The 24175-nt window shown below is 41.0% G+C and overlaps 1 protein-coding gene across 2 annotated transcripts in view; it reads left to right on the top strand.

Moving 5' to 3' along the window:
• Positions 1 to 24175, top strand: part of LOC149471089 (smoothelin-like protein 2) — a 179627-nt gene that overhangs the window by 96072 nt on the left and 59380 nt on the right. The window contains exons 3-6 of one of the 2 annotated variants that reach the window (XM_089657479.1): positions 1200 to 1409; positions 6400 to 6459; positions 10012 to 10078; positions 20175 to 20342. In XM_089657479.1, the coding sequence (XP_089513605.1) occupies positions 1200 to 1409; positions 6400 to 6459; positions 10012 to 10078; positions 20175 to 20342 (505 nt within the window). The remainder of the gene's footprint in view (positions 1 to 1199; positions 1410 to 6399; positions 6460 to 10011; positions 10079 to 20174; positions 20343 to 24175) is intronic. The other variant, XM_089657488.1, reaches the window with a different exon arrangement.

Raw genomic sequence — 24175 nt, 5'->3', positions numbered from 1 at the left:
CCTGATATCCATCTACCACCCAAAACGCACTCTCCGCTCCTCACAAGACCTCCTTCTCTCCAGTTTCCCTGGTCTCCTCCTCCCTTGCCCATCTCCAGGACTTCTCCAGGGCTTCCCCCATCCTCTGGAACTCACTACCCCAATCCATCAGACTGTCACCTTCCCTCCTCACCTTCAGGTGCACCCTGAAAACCCACCTCTTCAGAGAAGCCTACCCCGCCCTCACCTAATTTGCTGATCTCCTCTGCTCTTCCCACCACTCCATCCCCCACAGCTATTTCCTCCTTTACCACTCTCCCCTCCCTCCTAGATTGTAAGCTCCAAGGAGCAGGGCCCTCGAACCCCTCGTGTATTGTATTGTTACTGTACTGTCTCGTGTACTGTCTCCCATTATAATGTACAGCGCTGAGCAAACTGTTGGCGCTATATAAGAGGAGATATGTAAATGGCCTACACCTACAGCTAGGGCAGTACCTAACTTAAAGCGGAGTTCCAGCTAAAAAAAAAAAGAAAAAAAAAGTCAGCAGCTACAAAAACTTTGTTTTTTTAAAGACTTTTAAAATACAACCACTTACCTGTCCCTTGATCCAGCGGTGTCCTCACCACCGCTGGTTTTACTGGCCGTTTTCTCTCCCTGGTACCGGCATATTTAGTGTGGGCACCCGGCTGTGACCGCTTGTGGCTTCACAGCCAGGTGCCCACTGCGCATGCTCGAGAAGCGCTGCGTTTTGTGAATGGCTCCATAGTCTTCTGGGACCTGTCATATGTCCCAGAGGACTAAGGGGAGAGAGGGCAACTTCCGCTTCCACTGCAATTGCCTAGGTAATTGGAAGTGGGAGCGGGTACCTGTCAAATCCCCCCACCCACCACTCCCCAAATTTGCCAATCATTAATGGTGGTGCTCTGCTTTAAGACAAAGCTGAACAGTCTGTTTTAACTACAGGGTGTCCCTTATCTGCAAAGACAGTTTTTTTGGTAAAGCTGAACTAACCCTGAGAACATGGAGGTTATAGCTGGGGTCTCTGGACATCATGGGACTAGAACCAGTTGGTGCCTCCGTACTGCCAGTAGTTACACTCTCTGTTGTCTGCATATCAGAGTATTTCTTCAGGGTTGGTTATTTGTTTGCCATGATCTATGCTTTTGTATGTTTACGGAATGGGTGTACTTTTATTTGTTATCGTGTTTCCCTTTTACAGAAAAAGTTAAAGCCACACAGGATTCATCCTCCGCTGCAGTACAAGAACACTTACCTACAACATCTGTCAGAAAGCCACACATGCCTGTCACTGCGGTGACCAAAGTATGTGGTGATACTCATTCCAGCACATCCAATGGCAGTATCCGTCTGCAAGCCCCAGAACCCAAGAGTCCCCCGGAAATGTCACAAAAACAAAGCATCACACAAGGTAAGGAAGGCTGGTTATGGACTATGGTGTCTATAATTCAACACATTTTCCTAACTGACTGTAAAGACCAACAAGTTTGACTAAATGGCATTGTACATGGGGCAATATAGTAATTTTATGTTACACATTAGTTAAAGGCTTTAAAGAGGCCCTGTCACCAGACAATCTTCCCACATGATTCTATGTGCATTAAATGCATTTTAGCCATGCTTTGTAGACATCCAAATGCCCTGAGACTGCTGTTGGGCTCTGCAGTCTAGGATGTGATGTCAGCAGCTCCCCAGACTGCAGCATAAAGGGAGAGGAGGAGCGAGGGAGCTGGGTTAGCACAGAGAGTTATTAGACACTCCAAAAGAGGTAGAGGGCACTGACATGGCAGGAGGGAAGGGGCTGTGCTGGGGAATGGATTGTCATATTTTCAGCAAGTTGAAAGGCACATTAAAGTTATTTAAAAAATGTTGTGGAAAGGAAAAATGTTGCAAGTAAGCGTCTAGGCTTTATTTAATCAGCCACTTTGAGCCATACAACATCAATATTTAGCATAAATCTCTATTGGGATCCACAAGTGTTTGCACTCAGCCATGAAGCCTGTAAAAACATTGACAGTTAGAAAGCATTGCGGCTGTATGCATGTAAACAGGCATCTGAGGTGTTAGATGCTGTAAGGGACAGATGAGAGGCCTTGTTGGCAGACTGTCTTTGCATTAAAAATTTAGAGAGGGTTTTTGCTGGAGTTGTATGTTAAAACAATCATGCCGTGACAGATGTATAGGAATTGCCATTGATTTGTTGCTTTGAATATATAGGCTGTCAAGCTGTTATCCTTTACTACCTGGTGAGTCACTTATTGCATAGTACTTGTCATATACAAGACAACAACAAAGCTGTTACAAGCCTGTGCTTATCAGTTGTAGGGTCACTTATTGTAGACATGCTTGTGTTAGGCCAACGACTCTATAAGGAGTGAATTCTAACGAGCAGGACCCTCTGAATCCTTCTGTATTAATTTGTATTGTAATTATACTGTCTGCCCTTATGTTGTAAAGCACTGCGTAAACTGCTGGAGCTATATAAATTCTGTATAATAATAATTAAAGATCAAGTGACAATCCAGGAGCTTGCACCTTCTTTTACACACTTTGTAATGATTTTATTGAAGTATGCACAGAAGAATAAACAATCGTTTCAGCCATAAATTATCCAAACAAGTAGAGTGAGTGACCGGTTGTATGAGGTCTGGTCAGGACACCCAGCTACACAAGTCTTTCCTATATTTCAGGAATGGTATGAATTCATGATGCCTGGAGTAAATTTGGCTATGTGATTAGGGGTCATGTATCAAAGGATTGGTACTTATTTGCATTTTCCTGAGCTAAAATGTTGGCGTGGAAGTCCAAAGTTTGTGCCACTTGGCTATCTCCAGGGATTCACCTCTCACTTTCCTTTTTAAGCATACTACTGTGTACGATATTAGACCAGTGGAGTACGGGTCATTTAGAAGACAAGATTCAAATAGAGACAAATGTAGTGGGCAGCCAGTGCAAGAAGTGTGAACATGTAATGGCTAAATTGGAATTATTGGAAAAACTCCTCCTGGGGAATCTTCCATTTTCTATGGCATTGGAAGGATTTAATATAGCCTATATATAAAAGATTGTAGACAGATTTAACACCTTTCATTAACCATCGATAAAATGCCAGTGGATTCTCCAAAGCCGGAAGAAAGGTCTGGTTGCTTAATATACCCGATAGAGGGTACCTTAAAAACAAGGCGACTCCTGTAATTCTGTTTTATCATTGTTGTATTGTTCAGAGACTTGCCTGTATCTGTAGCCACAAGGGTCCTCCTTCTTCTCAATCTTATTCAACCCAAAGCTTTGTAAGGCACTCATAGCACATCAGATTCAGTCACTTGGATATGGAAATACATAAAATAGAAGATGTCAGAGTAAATCTAAACCGTACCTGATTAAAGTTAAGTAACTGTACATACAGGCACGTACTGTCTTTATTAGGACAGACTTTCATCCCAGTCTTCCAGTTTGATATAATTTTGTCACCTGAATCAACATGGTAGTGGGAATACTATAGGAGGAACCTTACAGAAACATAACAATGCAGGCATCTACTAAACGACTGGATTTTAATTGTAAATGTTCCTTTGAAAGATTTTCTCCTCTTCCCAGATCCTTCTAGAAGTCTTTTGAAACTGCTTAAGCTGGCATCCTTACGGCTGGTACACAGGGACCTAATATTCTGGTTCAACAGAAACTGACATTTTGCCAGTGTATAAAGCAGCCTGTCCAACATGAGCTGGACTAAGCCAGCCAATGGTTGCATGCGCTGACCAGTGTGTTCTAGCGGGAGGGGGTAAGTCCTTCTGTCGGGACACAATAACTCAGCGGAGTGATCACTGTACTAACATTGCATAGTTAGTACAGCAAGCTCCTCAGTTTTTTTTTTCGTTCAGCCCATTAGGTTGATAGGTATGTGTGTGTACCAGGCTTTATGTGTTCCCCCTGTTTTTTCACTTTGAATTTAGGGAGCAAACGTCCTTATATAGATTTTAATCTAGGTTCCGTTTTACTAAGTTAAAGTAGAAGTCCAGTCAAATCCTAATTATACCTAACTTGTTCCCACACCCATTCTAAGCCTATTTTGACTACCCTGTAAAGGAAAGATGTGTAAACTTAACTATTCTGAGGGCAGTCTGGTCCGGTCACATAATCAAAGTGAAAATATAGCGCCAAATAACAAAATAAAAATGTATACAAATAAATAGTATGAATTCAACTTCAATGTACACTATATTGCCAAAAGTAATGGAACACATACCTTTACATGCACATGAACTTTAATGGCATCCCAGTCTTAGTCCGTAGGGTTCAATATTGAGTTGGCCCACCCTCTGCAGTTATAACAGCTTCAACTCTTCTGGGAAGGCTGTCCACAAGGGTTAGGAATGTGTCTATGGGAATGTTTGACCATTCTTCCAGAAGCACATTTGTGAGGTCAGGCACTGGTGTCGGACGAGAAGGCCTGGCTCGCAGTCTGCTCTAATTCATCCCAATGCTGTTCTATTGGGTTCAGGTAAGGACTATGTGCAGGCCAGTCAAGTTCCTCCACCCCAAACTCATCACCCATGTCTTTATGGACCTTGCTTTGTGTACTGGTGTGCAGTCATGTTGGAACAAGAAGGGGCCATTCCAAACTGTTCCCACAAAGTTGGGAGCATGAAATTGTCCAAAATGTCTTGGTGTGCTGATACCTTAAGAGTTCCCTTCACTGGAACTAAGGGGCCAAACACAACCCCTGAAAAACAACCCCACACCATAATCCCCCCTACACCAAACTTGGCACAATGCAGTCAGGTAAGTACCATTCTCCAGGCAACCGCCAAACCCAGACATGTCCATCGGATTGCCAGACAGAGAAGCGTGATTCGTCACTCCAGAGAACACGTCTCCCCTGCTCTAGAGTCCAGTAGTGGCGTGCTTTACATCACTGCATCCAACGCTTTGCATTGCACTTGGTGATTTAAGGCTTGGATGCAGCTGCTTGGCCATGGAAACCCATTCCATGAAGCTCTCTATGCACTCTTGTTGTGCTAATCTGAAGGCCACATGAAGTTGGGAGGTCTTTAGCTATTGACTCTGTAGAGAGCTGGCGATTTTTGCACACTGTGTGCTTCACCATGCGCCGCTCTGTCATTTTACATGGCCTTCCATTTCGTGGCTGAGTTGCTGCTGTTCCTGGTTGCTTCCACTTTGTTATAATACCACTAACAGTTGACCGTGGCATATTTAGTAGCAAGGAAATTTTACGGATGGACTCATTGCACAGGTGGCAACCTTTCACGGTACCACACTTGAATTCACGGAGCTCCTGAGAGTGACCCATTCTTTCACAAATGTTTGTAGAAGCAGTCTGCATGCCTAGGTGCTGGATTTTATACACCTATGGCCATGTAGGTGATTGGAACACCTGAATCCAGTGATTTGGATGGTTGTCCCAATACTTTTGGCAATATAATGTATTTCCTTATTACCATAACATGTGCATCAAATGAAGATCCTTAATCTTCCATCACCCATCAAAGTAAAAACTCACCGGATCGCCTCCCAGCTCTGGCTCCAGTGTAGAGGTGGGATAGCTGACAATGGATGCCACATATGCAATCTCTCTTCTTCACTGAAGCCAGCTGCTGGAGGGATTTGTCCTCTTCAGTGAAGCTGGCCACTGAAGAGATCTGTCCTCTTCATTGAAGCTGGCTGCTGGAGAGATCATGTGACTGAATCAGAGTGCCCTCGGTATAGGTAAGTATATGCAGCTTTCCTTTACAGGGTAGTTAGGATAAGCTTAGAATGGGGGTGGGAGCAGATGTAGGTATAGTTAGGATTTGACTGAACTTCTACTTTAAATAAATAAGTGCATTTACACATATATAAAGTAGTCAAGAAGAAAAAAGGGATTCATACGCTACTTCTCTACAAAGCTACCCAGGTATAAAGAAACTTGGTGACAACCAAAAAGAAAGTGGGAATTGGACACAATCCTATTTAATTTTTACTATTAGAATGTTTAAAAAAAAGTTCATGAAGTTGAGACCTCTCACAATACCAACTACCTCCTTGATGTAAAACCTAAAAACGTGTGTGTGTGTGTGTGTAATGCCTCTAATATCTGCTATAGAAAAGATATCTACTAAACTAACAAGCTGTTGTAGTAGATGACATTTAACCAATGACTCACACTTGATCACTCTAGCTAACCCTTCATATGTGGATGTTTCAGCCAGCTTTCAGTAAACATGTTGAGGTTGGACAATTCCATGCTCTGCCTCCACATTGATCCCATTGATCCGGTACAGTCTTGTATAGTGGAGTCTTTTGGAGCAGGTGGTAGATAGAATGACATCACTGTGGTTAATTTAAAGGAGTAGTAGTATCTAAACACTTATATATCTCTCTCTGCTTTGTGTAACTACTAGGTGCTGTCAGGACATGGAATGCCAGCATTGTCAGGACAATGGGTGTAACAACAAACTCTGGTGAGAATCTTCTCATGTTTCTTCCTAATTCTCTGCCGCTAGGCAGGGGATTATCTGATGACATGTGAATATAATCATTAAATATAAACTATTGGGAACACTGGTGATACCTATGACTTTAATGCATTGCAGGCATCACAGTTCCTGTAGTTAATCCTTGTAAAGAGAAATTTGTATATGGAGTTATCATTCAGCAGTCTTCTCTGTTTTCAGTTTATGTCTTTGGCCTGATTTAATGTAAAAGCAGCATAGTCCATTAGGGTGACACATGCCAGAAAATATCACTGACAGCCATGTCAGTACAAGAATATATTTTTATAGTTGTTTCTTAAGACAGCTGGATTTTACACTTTTAGATAATCAGGCTATAACATATACATTTTAACACATTTATTAGCTTTATTCCCATATGTTGCTACAGTAATCCATGACTGATACCCAGAAAGCGGGTCTGGATATTAGTTTTCATGTAGGTTACATTTTTAAAGGGAACCTGTCACCAGATCAAACATGCCAGTTTAATATCTCACACACAGACTATCTTCAGATCATCAGTCATGCTGTTGTTCGTCCCTTTACATTCACCACAATAGAGAACGATCACTTTCCCTTTTGGCTAACGTGTCCTTCCACTATTTATGACTGACCCTATACTCCTGTGCACCTACTTACACTAATTTGTGCATGTATGGGATTTTTTGTCTGCCCTGTAGTAGACTGGCAGCTAGAAAGCGCATGTTTCTGCTTTCACACGTGGAAAAGGGTACAAATGGCTCCAGAAGCAGTATTAAACACAACAGCAAATATCTATTTTATTGCATATTTCCACTTCTTAGAGGTGATGGCTGCATTTGTTTTATATTTAAGCTTTCTTTTACTCTTTCTTTTATTCACCTGGTGATCCAGCTTGTAAGTCCGTTTTTTTCCACAGAACACGGCTGTCTTGCAAATATAGCAGTTAGAGGGTTGGGACAAACCATGTAACACTGACAGGGTGCTTACAATGATCATCTTTTATTTTTTGTAAAACCTTTATCCCAACATGACCAAAACTCTTGCTGTAATTTCCTAAAAAGTGTTAGCTGGAGTTTGGCGCTTCAATTTGTTTAGTGTATCTAAATCTGCTAGCCATTCTAGTACTACCCTTCCACCCAAACTGACAATACTGCTGCCCAAAGGTGTGTCTGTTGCTCCTTCATCCAGAGCGTATGTGACCTAATACAGGAGGTGTGTTACTGACCAGATTACCAGGTGAAAATAGAAGGGAAAAAAAGAAAACTAATACAGGTTATCACATCTAAGGGTTGGTAAGCTGAAATATAATCATTTTTGATTTTGGGTTTAATACTGCTCTAAGGAGGACCTAGTTTTGACTTCACAAAAAACAATACTTGCATTCAAAGACCCTTTTAAAGGACAACTGCACATTCGGTTTACAAATCAGGAGTTTATTGAGCTTAGTACATTTAAGCAGCAATAAAATGCTATAGTTTTTATTGCATGAAGTAGGATTTTGTAATGATCTGCATATATTAAAGAAGAACAAAAATTAAATGGCAGACAGGGTATTGCAGATGAGATATTCTAGGGCTCTTCTGCAGTGAAACACACTTACCTGCCTGTTTGCAAGCTTTTGAGCATGCTGAGTTCAATGTACATTCTCAGGATGCCTCGGTGTCAGAATCAATAAACCTCTGTGCACATGCATGGGAGGTATATTTTTCTGCTGGCCAATTTACAGTCAGGTCCATAAATATTGGGACATCAACACAATTCTAACATTTTTGGCTCTATACACCACCACAATGGATTTGAAATGAAATGAACAAGATGTGTTTTAACTGCAGACTGTCAGCTTTAATTTGAGGGTATTTACATCCAAATCAGGTGAATGGTGTAGGAATTACAACAGTTTGCATATGTGCCTCCCACTTATTAAGGGACCAAAAGTAATGGGACAGAATAATAATCATAAATCAAACTTTTACTTTGGGTCATTGTCCATCTGCACTGTGAAGCAATGAGTTGTGAAGCATTTGGCTGAATATGAGCAGATAATATTGCCCGAAACACTTCAGAATTCATCCTGCTGCTTTTTTCAGCAGTCACATCATCAATAAATACAAGAGAACCAGTTCCATTGGCAGCCATACATGCCCACGCCATGACACTACCACCACCATGCTTCACTGATGAGGTGGTATGCTTAGGATCATGAGCAGTTCCTTTCCTTCTCCATACTCTTCTCTTCCCATCACTCTGGTACAAGTTGATCTTGGTCTCATCTGTCCATAAGATGTTGTTCCAGAACTGTGAATGCTTTTTTAGATGTCGTTTGGCAAACTCTAATCTGGCCTTCCTGTTTTTGAGGCTCACCAATGGTTTCCATCTTGTGGTGAACCCTCTGTATTCACTCTGGTGAACTCTTCTCTTGATTGTTGACTTTGACACACATACACCTACCTCCTGGAGAGTGTTCTTGATCTGGCCAGCTGTTGTGAAGGGTGTTTTCTTCACCAGGGAAAGAATTCTTCGGTCATCCACCACAGTTGTTTTCCGTGGTCTTCCGGGTCTTTTGGTGTTGCTGAGCTCACCGGTGTGTTCCTTCTTTTTAAGAATGTTCCAAACAGTTGTTTTGGCCACGCCTAATGTTTTTGCTATCTCTCTGATGGGTTTGTTTTGTTTTTTCAGCCTAATGATGGCTTGCTTCACTGATAGTTACAGCTCTTTGGATCTCATCTTGAGAGTTGACAGCAACAGATTACAAATGCATATAGCACACTTGAAATGAACTCTGGACCTTTTATCTGCTCATTGTAATTGGGATAATGAGGGAATAACACACACCTGGCCATGGAACAGCTGAGAAGATAATTGTCCCATTACTTTTGGTCCCTTACCAAGTGGGAGGCACATATGCAAACTGTTGTAATTCCTACACCGTTCACCTGATTTGGATGTAAATACCCTCAAATTAAAGCTGACAGTCTGCAGTTAAAGCACATCTTGTTTGTTTCATTTCAAATCCATTGTGGTTGTATATAGAGCCAAAAATGTTAGAATTGTGTCGATGTCCCGATATTTATGGACCTGACTCTAAATGGCTTAAGACCCTGCAACCTGAAGAAGATGGGGAGAAGATGTTGGTGTTGGCAAGGGGAGGACTTGGACATTGCATCACTGGAGCCGAGGTATTGCAGAATTTAGTTACTCTAACTCTGAAAAAGTTGGGGACTGCTTCCATCATCACTAATGGACCATCCAGGCACCTGTATACAGGATACCTGTATATTTATCCTGTGTTCTACAAGTCCCATACTTACAAAAGCTATTTTGTATTGTTGAAAGTTACCTTTCCACGTCAATCTGCAGTCACTGTAATTTTTTTAAACTGTCACAAATGTCTCTTCCTTTCAGTGTGGCCACCTTTATGTTGCCTTGGATTTTCATGTTCTTTTAAATGCAAACTATGTTAATAGGTTTAATCTAGTTTTTGATCTTGTGTTTTAAATTGCATCAGACGTTTTACTAATTAAATTTTCACTTTTGCAGAAAAGAGCATATGTTCAGCGAAAACCACACAGAGTTATAGTGTTGCAAACTCTGTTATCAGTGAAAGGTAAGTCAAGTTCTCTGCTATTTCTATTATTTTCCTCTCTTACAAACCAATGGTGTTCAGGAAGAGTACCCATCTTAATAAATGTTTTTTGGAAACTTTCCAATGAGCACAAACATAAAGGTTCTGGTAAGGCAGGTTTTAACAAAAAATCCTTCAGTTATTTTCATTAGTATAATAATGAATGACTGGTAAACCGTCATTGTGTGTACTTTCTACAAGGCTTGTGAAAAGCCTTCCTGCCATGCCCAGCATTTATTGGGATCCTTTGGGTGCTGTTAAAGTAAATGGCTTCACAGATCAATAACATTCACTGAGCCATGGCTAGAAAAAACAAACTACCATATGCCTATGAGCAAAGATGTCTTATGAGAACAAGTGCGGGATATTGTGAAAGACAACTGAAATAATAGGCAAGGAAAAGTGTGTAGCTTTCTATTTCTTTGTAGCCCAAGCAACACTAATGAACTATAGACCATTCCTCTTCTGAATTCTAGGTTTGGCGTCCTATGGAATTAGCCATGTGCACCATGTTTGCAGCACACAAAGGTTTCTACTAACGCATTTGTAGTTTGTGCAAAAAAGCAACCAATTAATGCAAATTCCAAGACAACTGTATGTCAGCCAATGTATGTTATCATTCTATTGTTTCTATATGGCTGTGCAAAGGGAATCCTGTTGTATTTAAGCCTGGTACACACCTTGAGTGTCCCCTGATTTTCCCCATTCCCCAGTCAGAACACACTTATCAGTGAGCGCTAATCAGATGCTGGTTTTCCAGCATATGTGCCTTCAGCAAATGCTGGTCCTTACTTAGACCTGTCAGAAGGACAGCTGTACCCACAGACCAAATGTTGACAGATTCCTTCTAAACCAGCTGATATTTAGACCATGTGTACCCAGATTTAGAGGTAAGAAACTATCTTACAATGGGTCTAATGTGTACAAAGTGGAGAAAAAGGTACAGATTTGTGTAAATCATATCCTTGCTGGCAACTGAATTCACTGTGCTACAGTACTGCCATGGTAAAGTCATAACATTTTAGCAAGAAAATTAAGTTGTATAAGAAGAAATTGTTGCCATGTTTAAACTGGATTCAGTAGCACTGCTCTGTCTTACAGATTCCCTATGGCATGTTTCCAGTGCTACCATGTGCTGTAACGTCTCTGGGGGCAGGTTCCCCAATAGTGGAGAGAATCCCCTCTGATTGCTTCAGCCTGTTTGTTCTAAAAGTCTTATTCCCTTTCCAGACTGCTTCGTCATATATTCCAGTCCCTTACATGTATCTAAAACCCCCCCAAAAAAATGTAATTTATTACATCATGAACTATTAGATGTACATCAGCGGCTGTTATAGTTTTAGTTTTTTGGTCCTTTTTTCTCTTTAATTTTAACCTGGTGATCCTGCCAGTATCATACTTCCTGTTCTATGGTTACAACGTCTGCTCATTGTCATAAAATGATGGCGTGGTAGCATTTTCACCTAAGGACAGAAGGCGTGTGTTAGTCTACAGAACACCTCCCATCCCCCTTAGCATAGGGAGAGCACTGAGCAGGGCTGATTAAACTGATAAATATTCAGCGGAGGCATGTCACACAGGTTTCTGGCAGGATCAGTGGGGTTTTTTTTTCTGTTTTTGTTTTTTTCACTTATTGAACAGTTACAATAGGTTTCCAGTGTTCTGACTTTCCTGGGCCATGTTGGAAAAAGGGCCACACATTAATTACACGTATAATAAGGATTGCTGATGAGCAGAAAAAGTTGGGCAGATCACAAATTAACGTTCACTGATATACAGTAGATAATGTACCTATCTGAGTAATAAAACTTCATTTTTTTTAATATTTTTTATTATACAAGTAAAAGAAAGCAAAATAAAATTAGTGCAATATTTTGACACTATTTTTGATAAATGCATCAATATTTGGTTTGCTGGATTTAGTAGCAATTCTCAAGGTGCTCATCAGATATTTTGGTTCTAATTTTACCATTCGTGTTCTTCATCCTTGCAAAATAGTTGTTCCCAAATATAGGTGCTGCTGAAAACTGATGACCTGCATAAGGCAGGATTGTGAAAAGTGGGATATTTTTCTTTTGGAAGATAAAAATTATAAATGTCCAGGAAAAAGACACTATCAAAAACAAATTCCACAAAAAAAAATTAACATTTCTAAGTAAGTTTACAATTTTGTTTTGGGCCACATTCATAGCAGTCTTGGGCCGCATGCAGCCCATGAGCCGCAGGTTGTACACCCGAGTTATAACAGAATGTATAGACCCCTAGGGAGCAAATAAGAGAAGTTAATTGTTATTGTTTGTACAAACTTTAGGCTACAGGAAAATTAGTGTGCCTAAGCGAAATTGTCATCAGTCCGCTACACACAAGAGAAAGACTCCTCTCCCCCATTGTCCACTAAAGCTGGCCATATATGGGTCAGTTTTTTTGATTGCAGGTTCCCCTATCCACAGTGGAGTGAATAGAGGAATGCTCCCTATTGTGCTATTGTATTCTGATAGAGGGGACTCCTCAGCTGTCAGAATACACCGATTAGATTGACTTTTCTTGAAGTGGAATGGCCATAGATGGATCAAAATTCAGATGGTCCTTGCTGAAGTGGCTACATTTTCATCCATCCATGGCCACCTTAAAAGGGTAACATTTTAGCAAGTTGTGAGAACAGGTTGCAACAGGGGCTGATCACTGCTAATAAAAAACGGCTGCTGCACAGACACCAAGGCTTGCATAACATGCCATCTATGGGCCAGCATCACAGTCCTGGCAGTAGATGCTGAGCATGGATGATGCATGAACCAAGAAGATGCTAAACATCATGGCATCATGAACAACTTGTACTAACAATCCTCAAAACTGTTGCCATCACCCCAGTACCTAAGAGCCGCCTGACAGTGCTGTCGGTCAGTGTCACCCATCAATTCCACCTATCAGTGCCCATCATTGCTGAATATTAGTGCATCATCAGTGCCTCCTCATCAGTGCTGCCTATAAGTGCAGCCTCATCAATGCACATTAGTGAAGGAGAAAAATTACTTGTTTGCAAAATTTTATAATAGAAACAAAGAAAACCTTTTTTTTTCTTCAAATTTTTTTGCTCTTTTTTTTTTTTATTATAGTGCAAAAAATAACCCCAGAGGCGATTAAATACCACCAAATGAAAGCTCTATTTGTGTGAAAAAAAATGATACAAATTTCATATTGGGTACAGTGTTGCATGACCGTGCAATTGTCATTCAAAGTGCAATAGCATTGAAAATTAATCTGGGAGGAAGGGGGTAAAAGTGCCCGGTAGACAATTGATTAAACAACTTTCGCCCAATATCTAGCTTACCCTTCCTTGACAAGATCCTTGAGTGGGCTGTGATATCTCAGTTACACTCTCAGGTCCACTTCAAACAAAGACCCCCTTGTGTTTGGCCAAATTATTTATTGATTTATTTTCATAGCTTCATAGTCAAATACCACATGTATGACCAAATCTTAATAACAAAGTAATATAACAAGTTTTGGAGTACACTTCATAGAATATTGCTACAGTGCTATTGGCTTTAGGGAAGGTATCTAATTTTTATAGTGAGCCATAAAATGCTATTTGTGTGATTCCACCCTATATACTAAAAGCAATAAAGCTGTGAGGATACAAAAATCATCACTAATTCCCTGGCCTGTTTCCACAAGTATGTGACAGCTTCTCCGCACCCTGTCCATTGAGATTGCTCTCACAAAGGAAATGCCACCTCCATCTCTCTTCAACTGTGAAGATAGTAATAACAAAATTATAAAGAACATTTCCATTAAATCTACAACAAAAAAAAATAGTAGAAACAAAACTCATCACCCACCGTCAAACCTGCTCTTCTGGATCTTCCAGATATCATTCTGGCACCCACCTATTACAATTTGTAGTGAGGAAGATGACAAGACCGTGTGATTGATGACTTGGCTTGAAGATAAGGACAGGTCTTTTTATTAAAATCGATGTCTTTGTGGAAATGTCTGTAAATGTAACACATTGTATGCACTGCAGATGAACAGATATATCACTGTGACAGTAATTAGAGGGAAGCACAGGTAACACTGAGATGGTTTCATATTCTTACAGAAATACTGTACACAAAATATCCTTCAGGCATACAAATAAAAAATATATATTAAATTCTTTGTGCATTTGTATAAATAAGCATTATGGTCGTGCAAATGTAAACCTATAATGCCATTGTGTACCCTTGGTGTCAGCTGTTAAAGGGAAAGAATCCTTTTTTTTTTTTTTTTTACTTTAATTATGATTCCAAGTCTGTATAAAAAAAAAAATAATACGGGGACCAGTACTGATATCCTTTGCTTCAACTGAGCTTAGCTTCCAAATCTTGAGCAGGCAATCTCCAGATGCCAACACTGTCACCGGGGAATGCAGTAATGTCATCCTCCCTGGTAAGCCAATACCAGAGCAAACTTCTGCAATGGAGAGGTGATGAGGAAGCTTAGAATGGCAAATACACTTGGCTGGCGAGGAAAGGAGGGGGTATCAATCAGGAGGGATTGTCACCTTTACCTGAATGGACAGGAGACAGTGACATTCTACCAAGAGGACAAAAAATTGGTCATGGCTGTGTGTCCATTCTCCATGTAAACTGTATGGGCAGCTGTACAGATTTCTACACATCAGTGACCAGACATTAACCTGCCTGTGATACCCGCTTTTCATGAATTAGGAGACTAAATCAACCATAAGAATGTTCTATATTGTAAGGGACTTTCAAAACTTAAGGAGACACTTAGGATTTTCAAAAAACAAACCTTTATACTCACCTCTATGCTGCAGTATCCGCATGATGCTGCTGCTGTCCCACGTTGGCTCTAAAGCTGTCCATACATAGATCAAATTTGGGACGGTTCAGCAGGGACTGGCCAAATTTCAGTCCATGTATGGGCAGGGAATTTATACAGAAGTTGCTATAGCAGTCGACTTCCGTACAACTACCCTGTCAGATTTTCTTTGCTCAATCAGTGCCTCAGGTTAGACTGTAGCGTTTATCTGTGTATTCTGATGGTGGAGAAGTTTCCCCACTGTCAGAGTACATTAGTTCAATGGACAGATTCCTCCAATCCACCTTACATGTGTATATAAGGGAATTGGATCAAATCATTGGTTGAACAAAAAAAAAAACTGACTAATGATTACACTGCCTAGAACTGTGAGAGCTAAGCAATCACGTGACCGCTGTTCCCTCAGTTCTTGGTCCTCTGAGTGGAGAGCACTGACTGTCAGTCACCAATCTCCGCTCTGCTGCTCCAGCACTCATTGGAGTGCCAGGCAGGAAAGGAAGCAAGTGCAGCTGATTCTGGCTCTTAGCCGCCCACTGAGAGGAGGAGCCATCTGTTAATCAGGCAGCTGCATGGATCCCAATAATATTGTTGGGATGCTTCCAGTGCCTGGAGCAACTCTGCTACATCAGCTGAGAGCAGGCAATAGCCTGTTCTCAGCTGCCTCTGTGTCACAGGAGAATAAAAGTAAGTATGTGCACTCCTGTGACCCACAAGAGAAGAATAGCCAAAAAAGCTTTGGCCATACTTCTCTCTTTAGTAAAACCAAGGAAAGGGTAATGCTACACAACCAAACCTCCGTTTGTAATTGTATATTTATTTTACAAGTATACTGGGAAATACTAAAAATAGTGATCCATTGGCTAAGTTGGCCATTCTAATGACTTGCTTCATAGGGTAGAAGACCAGACTGCACCACTGGTAGCATTTCTGCCTTCAAGCCTTGCATATAGTGCCTTTTCAAAGTGCCTTGGGCTTTGCTGTACGTGTGTCTGCATTTCCTTTTCTTCTCTGAAATGTTTGCATTTAATCGTATGGAAAGCCTGAGTGTCACGGTTACAGGACCCTTGAGTGAAACAGCTACTTCTAAGGGTTGATGCCATTTTTCCATTATTTGGTTTAAACTATGTGTTTAATTTTCCTTTCAGCCATCTGAAAAATAGGAAAGAAAGGCTGTCATTCTGTCACTTTTACCTGCACACAATTGCGATTATCACACTGCCATTTCCTAAGCTAAACACACTGGGCAATGAACACAAAACACCCACTGAGAATTCAAATAAACTGAAAATTCCACTTGAAACTAGCAAAACGTGCTGCAAGAAGAGATTGTTTTCATTGCAAATTGTTTAGTCACATGTTTATAATATGTATAATGTAGCATGACAGATGTTGGTGATCTGCAGCTTCAGGCACCATATTGTCCCATACTTGTGTAGCCATAAGCTAGTGATGCCTTCAATAGTCAAAATGTCTTTGAGTACCTAGCACTAAAATCTGTTTGCATAGGGCAAAACCTTGCTATTATGTGGTCCCTTTCTATAATTATATATGATGGTTCTTCAAAAGGTTTCCACACTTTTTTAAACTTATATATGTGTATAAAAGTGCAGAACCACTTTGAAGACCCCTCGTGTGTGTGTGTGTGTGTATGTATATAAATATATATATATTTATATATTATTTTTTGACCTGGAAAACATGTGACTGCCCTCTACTTTAGTTCCCCTAAGTGCACTTCTTCATATATCCATACTGGTTTGAATAGCCGTAGATACCTATAACTAGAGTAATGGCCCCAGTTGAAGTGTCATCCATATTTGATGTTCAGTACTATTTGATGTTTCTTTCAGCACTCAGAGAAAAGCACAGATCAATTGAAACAATAAGCTAAAAATTCACTGGATGGACATGGATACCCACAACAGAAATTAGCGACCTGATTAGTAAAATTAACATTGTAAAAAATATATGGATCGTGATCTCCAACATGTGATATCCGCAAAAATTAGTCAGATCTGCAAAATTTCTGTAGCAGTTGAATATAGAAAGAAATAATGTTCATAACCTACCTGTATTTGACAGCCTCTCTACAGGTGCCCAGTACAGGTCTGTCTGAATACCAAATAAAAGTTGCATTGGTTTCCTTCTTCATCAGCAAATTAGTTGCTTCTTTACAAATGCATCTTCTTTCCCTGTGCTGAAGATTTTGCCATTGTAAATTCAGTCTGTAATACACATGGAGAACAGATCACAGCAGTATCACATCTTTACAAGCAGAAGAATGTGGAGCAATAAAGATAATGTAAAATGAGATGCGGTTGTTTAAGGATCTGTGTGCAGAACCTTTATTTACCTTAGACTTGAATACAGACTGAAAACCTTGGCAGCATCAGGCAGACAAATGCCTTTTAAACTAAATCTAAAGTTCATACAATATAAACTTTAACATGGCATGGGCACTTCTATTGGATGACCAGCGGTGGGATCCTCTCAGGAGAAGAAGACTGATGTCATCACAGGTGGGCAGCAGGTGACCAGTGGTCTTGAAGCGCCATTGCAGCACTAGATTTTTGCTACCCTGCACCAGAACTTGTAGTGGCAAGGGACTTGAACTGGGCACATAGGTGAATATAGTTGCCCAGCGCCAACAAGGTCATCCATCACCCAGGGCAAAGATACCAAACTGTGTCCCCCCATTCATGATTTACAAGTTTATTGGGTCCTATGCTCAGCAGTCACTCGCTTGTCAAAATCACTGTGCAGCTCAGTTTTAACACTGGGAACATGCTTGTGTTGATGGCTTTTCACTCCCTGCTCTCTCCTGAACACTTCTACACCAGGTGGTGCAGGCTGTGTTCTCTCCTCCACCTCTTTCCTGCTAGTACAGCTACTGTTTGTCTGTGAACACTTATTCCTGCTTGTTAATACAGGAACTGGCACTGGCAGGAAGGAGGAGGGGGAGTGAGAAAACAGCCTGCACCGCGTCAGGATGCTCGCCTCCTCTTCTCTCCGCTCCCAGTACTGGGTTGACAGGAGTAGTGATGCTGTTGTCACTACTCCTGTCAGCCTTGTAAATGAAAGAAAGCACCCCCATCCCTAAAGTAAACATTGCACCAAGAACAGCCGCCCCCCCCCCCTTTGTCCTGGCCCTGTAGCTGTCTTCACAAGGTAAGTGAGTTAGGGGGGGTGGAAGGGAGGTATGGGAAAAAATATATTTTTGGGAAAAAATATATTTTTTCCCAAGGGAGTGAGGTTTTAAAATCAATAAATAGCCTTTTCATCAAAGTTTTTTTTTTTTTTCTTTTTTTTATATTATGTGAATAAAAAGAGATCAATTTTATTCATACATTAAAAAGGGTTTAATGTATAGATTGTGCTTAATGTACTGTACATCCAATTAGCCAGCCTAATATGCATATGACACACTCTGGGACTGGTTAATCTACTTGTTTGTGCTTTATGACGCGCACAATGCAAATCATTGCGTCTGTCAACTATGCAGCTATACTGTGCAGCTAATATCTTATGTAGCATCCTCCTAGAACAGGCTTCTAGAGGGCTTCAGGTAAATTTAGTGTTTTTAGTCCCTTTGTAAAAAGAGGTGCAGCATGTGATTAGTTTTGGCTGCTTTAGGTCTAACAGGCTGCAGGCTCAACTACATCTCTCTGCCTTTTAGTAGGTTTTAGAATGTAGTGGGCTAGAGAAGGAAGACCCTGGAGCTTGGAATATTAATGTAACTCTAGCCAATGCCTGGGGAAAGCGGTGGAGAGAGAGCCCATAAATAGTCTGATGCCTGGAGCAGCAGTGTTCTTGTTCAGGAGAAGATTTCAACCTTATGGGCTGTTGCCCTTTGGGCAGGTTAGCTGAAGTCTGTGGCAGAAAATTCACCGAGGTCCCAGCTGGGGGGCCTATTTTTCCTGGCAGCAGTTTAGAGCCAACTAAAGGGGGTACACTGGGGAAACCCAGCCTTTATAGTCACAGTACAGTGTCTAGCCAATATTGGACAGGAGGTATCCAAGTATCTGGAGACACAGTGAGTAGAGGCTTGGAAGTGGGATCCTACTGACTGTCTGCTGCTTAACCCCTTGTATGACTGTGTAAGTGTTGCAGTGGGATCCACCTTTCTGGGAGTCCCAGAAGTACTGGTGTCTCTAATCTCTGCAAAGAAGGGGAGTGCCCCTGATAAGCGTAGACACAATGGAGAGTGCCCTCCAAATACTTTGTGCATTCAATTCTGGAGTATCCCAAAGCTTCCATACACCCCATCATAGTTTAACCAGCAACAAAGCATAAAAAGGATCCATTGCCTGGTTATTATGAGAGTGACTGTTCATGTGTTGTGTGTCTGGCTGCCTGAGGACCCAGATGGGTAGAGAACCTGGAACATATCAGTGGGACTTGTCAAGGGTCTGCACTACACTTATCTCAAAAGTTGTAAATGCTCAATTCCAGTGAGCTGGTAAAAATCTCAGTTTGGAAGCCCCTTTCCTTCTGTATTGTAAGGATCTAATACTCGTTAAGTCCAGGGAGATAGAAATGCTTTTATCTCACTCCAACAGCCAACACACTTCTATGCACCTAATCTAGTTTCAAAATGAGGACCGGTCCATCAGCATCTCTACTGCAAACCACCCCACCCCCACCCCGTTCCCCAGACAAAACAAGCATTAGTAGGTGAACACTGCAATGAAAATTTAAAATAGATGTATCTAAAGTCAGAACTTTTTTAGTTTGAGTACTGAAGGGTTTAAACCCCATGATTTATTTATTTTTTTATTTTTTTAATGGCGTTTGTCCAACTGGGAAATTTCCATGTACTTCCTGTTCTGTAGACACAAGATATCCTGAAAGTGAGGAAAGATCCTTTTAGATGCCATCGCAGTAAGTGTTCCTTTTGGAAGACCTACCTTCTATTTAGGTTTCAGTGAAAGCTCAAAATTTGGAATTTTCCCTAACTTTCAGTCCCACTGGGTCACAGACAGCCAAAAAACTGAGTTTCTAACACTTCCCTGCTGTATCCAAAAATAAAATAAAAAATGTTGACTTGGATACACTTAAAAATATTTGTTTACTGAAAACAAACCATACTTGCTATATAATGCCTTTAATAATAAGTAAGTTTGAATATTCCATCTCATGTGTAGGTATGTCACATGCTGACAATTTCATGGTCACAAGAACACAAAGTGAAAATCAATAATATGCTGATCAATAAAACAATTTGCTTAATGAATCTATTTTATTTGTATTCCAGCACAGACAGATATTTTGATGTCACCCCAAAATCCCAATCTCCACCACCTGTTATGAGTCGCCAAGCTGAGAAGAAGCGCGAGCTGGTTAGGTCCCAGACTCTGCCAAGATCTTCTGGCACGCAAGTTCGCAAGGCTTTCTTTGAAAAGTTTGAGCAAGACAGTGGGAAGTAAGTAGCATATCTTATGAGCTCTTTTTATGGATGTCAGCAGAAGCAAAATAGGTCACATTAACCCTTTTATGGCTAAGAGGTCTTTAAGGAACAAAGAGAGAAATCTCACCCACACACACTATGCTAGCCCAGCGTTTAATAGGTGATAGCAGCCTCAGCCTAACTCCATCCAGTCCATGCACCCCAACATGTTTCGTCCCACCTATGGGGCTTAATCATGAGGTAAGCTTACCTGCATGACTTGGCCCTGCGGGTATGGTGAAAAATATCAGGGGGAGGCGTGTACGAAATGGAGTTAGGCTGAGGGTGCTATAACCTATTACATGCCGGGCTTGCATAGTGTATGGTGACTGAGATTTCTGTCCTTGTTCTGTGGATTATATGCAGTCAGGGAAACTGCTAGCCTGATGTGCACCCTCAGCAGAATATACTGAATAAGGAACAAAGATGCTAGAGCGGAGAACCTGAAGTTGGTTTAGGTTCACAAGAGGTCTTTGAGAATAAATGCCTAGCGCAAATTTAGTTGTTTCAGTATGCATTAGTTGCCTTGTCAATAACTTCATAACTAATCTGGCTGCCTATATAATTTTTATATTGTTGAGGAAATGTGATCACAGTAGTTTGTTTGTAAAATCTGGCTAGAGCGGTCAGAGTTTGTTTCAACTGGCCGAGTCTGATGGTAAATGAGAGCTAGCAATATTCAGGTTGTGTTGCCTTAAAGGGTAATTCCACTTTTGTATTAAAAAAAAAATTATAATAAAGCATATACAATTGCAACACAAGTTCTATTATAATTGAGTGGTATTAAAATGACATTTCCCAGGTCCTCTTGCATAAACTTTTCCCAAACACAACTGATAAATGCTGGTACTGCCGACGGAAACGAGGTACATTGTTACACATTTTCTGATCCTGTCCTAAGCTGGTTTTTGGACAGAGGTTTGCCGCTTGACCCAAAAATTCACTGACTATGTGGTGCCGGATGATCCGGTATTCTTCCTTCTAAACGCCTCCGGTATCCCTGCCAAAGTATACAAAAAAATTGATTCTTTGCCATCTTCTTAACACTGCCAAATCTTGTATTCCCTTCAAATGGAAAAGTACAAGCCCTCTGTCCATCCCACTATGGCTCATGAAAGTGGAAGAATTGAACCAGATGCAGGATCTGTTCCTGACCTCACAACACGGAAGAGAGATCTATTCCAAGATCTGGGGTTTGTGGAATATGTTTATCTATTCTGAGGAGGGTAAAGCTCTCTTTGAAATGGGCCCTGAAGACTGAAGGGTGTGCTTTTGCCCCACCTCTGATCAGAACCTCCTTACCACCTCCCTCCAAATCCCTCTCCCCCTCCTTTTCTTTTTTTCGTTCTTCCCTCCTTTTTAGTTCCTTCTCTTTTACTCGTTTTGCTTTGCTATCTGTTTTAATAATGCACAAAACAACGGCTGTGAGGTAGTACCATATTTTCCCCCAGGGACTTACAGTTCCACGTTTTGCTGATACAGCGTTCCGGTGGTTTGGGATACAGTCAGGTCCATAAATATTGGGACATCGACACAATTCTAACATTTTTGGCTCTATACACCACCACAATGGATTTGAAATGAAACGAACAAGATGTGCTTTAACTGCAGACTGTCAGCTTTAATTTGAGGGTATTTACATCCAAATCAGGTGAACGGTGTAGGAATTACAACAGTTTGCATATGTGCCTCCCACTTATTAAGGAACCAAAAGTAATGGGACAGAATAATAATCATAAATCAAACTTTCACTTTTTAATACTTGGTTGCAAATCCTTTGCAGTCAATTACAGCCTGAAGTCTGGAACGCATAGACATCACCAGACGCTGGGTGTCATCCCTGGTGATGCTCTGCCAGGCCTCTACTGCAACTGTCTTCAGTTCCTGCTTGTTCTTGGGGCATTTTCCCTTCAGTTTTGTCTTCAGCAAGTGAAATGCATGCTCAATCGGATTCAGGTCAGGTGATTGACTTGGCCATTGCATAATATTCCACTTCTTTCCCTTAAAAAACTCTTTGGTTGCTTTTGCAGTATGCTTTGGGTCATTGTCCATCTGCACTGTGAAGCGGCGTCAATGAGTTCTGTAGCATTTGGCTGAATATGAGCAGATAAAATTGCCCAAAACACTTCAGAATTCATCCTGCTGCTTTTGTCAGCAGTCACATCATCAATAAATACAAGAGAACCAGTTCCATTGGCAGCCATACATGCCCACGCCATGACACTACCACCACCATGCTTCACTGATGAGGTGGTATGCTTAGGATCATGAGCAGTTCCTTTCCTTCTCCATACTCTTCTCTTCCCATCACTCTGGTACAAGTTGATCTCGGTCTCATCTGTCCATAGGATGTTGTTCCAGAACTTTGAAGGCTTTTTTAGATGTCGTTTGGCAAACTCTAATCTGGCCTTCCTGTGTTTGAGGCTCACCAATGGTTTCCATCTTGTGGTGAACCCTCTGTATTCACTCTGGTGAAGTCTTCTCTTGATTATTGACTTTGACACACATACACTTACCTCCTGGAGAGTGTTCTTGATCTGGCCAACTGTTGTGAAGGGTGTTTTCTTCACCAGGGAAAGAATTCTTCGGTCATCCACCACAGTTGTTTTCCGTGGTCTTCCGGGTCTTTTGGTGTTGCTGAGCTCACGGTGCGTTCCTTCTTTTTAAGAATGTTCCAAACAGTTGTTTTGGCCACGCCTAATGTTTTTGCTATCTCTCTGATGGGTTGGTTTTGTTTTTTCAGCCTAATGATGGCTTGCTTCACTGATAGTGACAGCTCTTTGGATCTCATCTTGAGAGTTGACAGCAACAGATTCCAAATGCAAATAGCACACTTGAAATGAACTCTGGACCTTTTATCTGCTCATTGTAATTGGGATAATGAGGAAATAACACACACCTGGCCATGGAACGGCTGAGAAGCCAATTGTCCCATTACTTTTGGTCCCTTAATAAGTGGGAGGCACATATGCAAACTGTTGTAATTCCTACACCGTTCACCTGATTTGGATGTAAATACCCTCAAATTAAAGCTGACAGTTTGCAGTTAAAGCACATCTTGTTCATTTCATTTCAAATCCATTGTGGTGGTGTATAGAGCCAAAAATGTTAGAATTGTGTCGATGTCCCAATATTTATGGACCTGACTGTATATGCTGACCTTTTCTGGTGATAGCATTACCTATCGGGCTTTATTTCTCTTCTTTGTCAAAAGACTTTCTCTCGGGATTGGTATATTGGCCCTGGTGGACATACCATGGATGCTGTATTTAGTCTTTTGCCTTGTATATCCTGATGCACTGATTCGAGCCTTTGTATCTGGATATATTTCTGTTAATGATCATGGTTTCTGCCTTGTGTCAATCTTAAATTTGCAAAAAAAAATTACATTTCCTTTTTAATCTGCCGTGCTGTGATATTCTGTAAAATGCAATGTGGCTACCAGACCACAGAAGTGTCATTTCCTTCTTGTGTGCTTGGCTTACTGATTTTCCAGAAGTCTGCACTAAGATATTAGACAGATTTTGAACATCCCCTGTAACTATGTCATTTTTGGTGAGCTACTCCCAAAGGGAAATCACGTCTAAAAGGATGCAGACCATGCCATTTTCCTCATTAGAGCCCTACAGGTGCAGCAGCTGGTTTGATAATTATGAAATCTCTGATGCAGATTCACTTTGTACATGGACATTGACAAACGGTTATTTCTTCAGAATAACAAAAGGTAGGATCTGGAATAAATTTTGTAAAATCCCTGCAATGTACATAGATCACCCATAGGGGAATACTTTTTGTCAGAAAAAGTGAAG

The sequence above is a fragment of the Staurois parvus genome, unplaced genomic scaffold (genome assembly GCF_062004578.1).
Source record: "Staurois parvus isolate SC_StPar_1 unplaced genomic scaffold, SC_StPar_1.0 ptg000029l, whole genome shotgun sequence".
NCBI classification, from domain to species: Eukaryota; Metazoa; Chordata; class Amphibia; order Anura; family Ranidae; genus Staurois; species Staurois parvus.
Note: the sequence above shows the minus strand (reverse complement) of the source record. Positions and strands in the feature narration are given on the sequence as shown.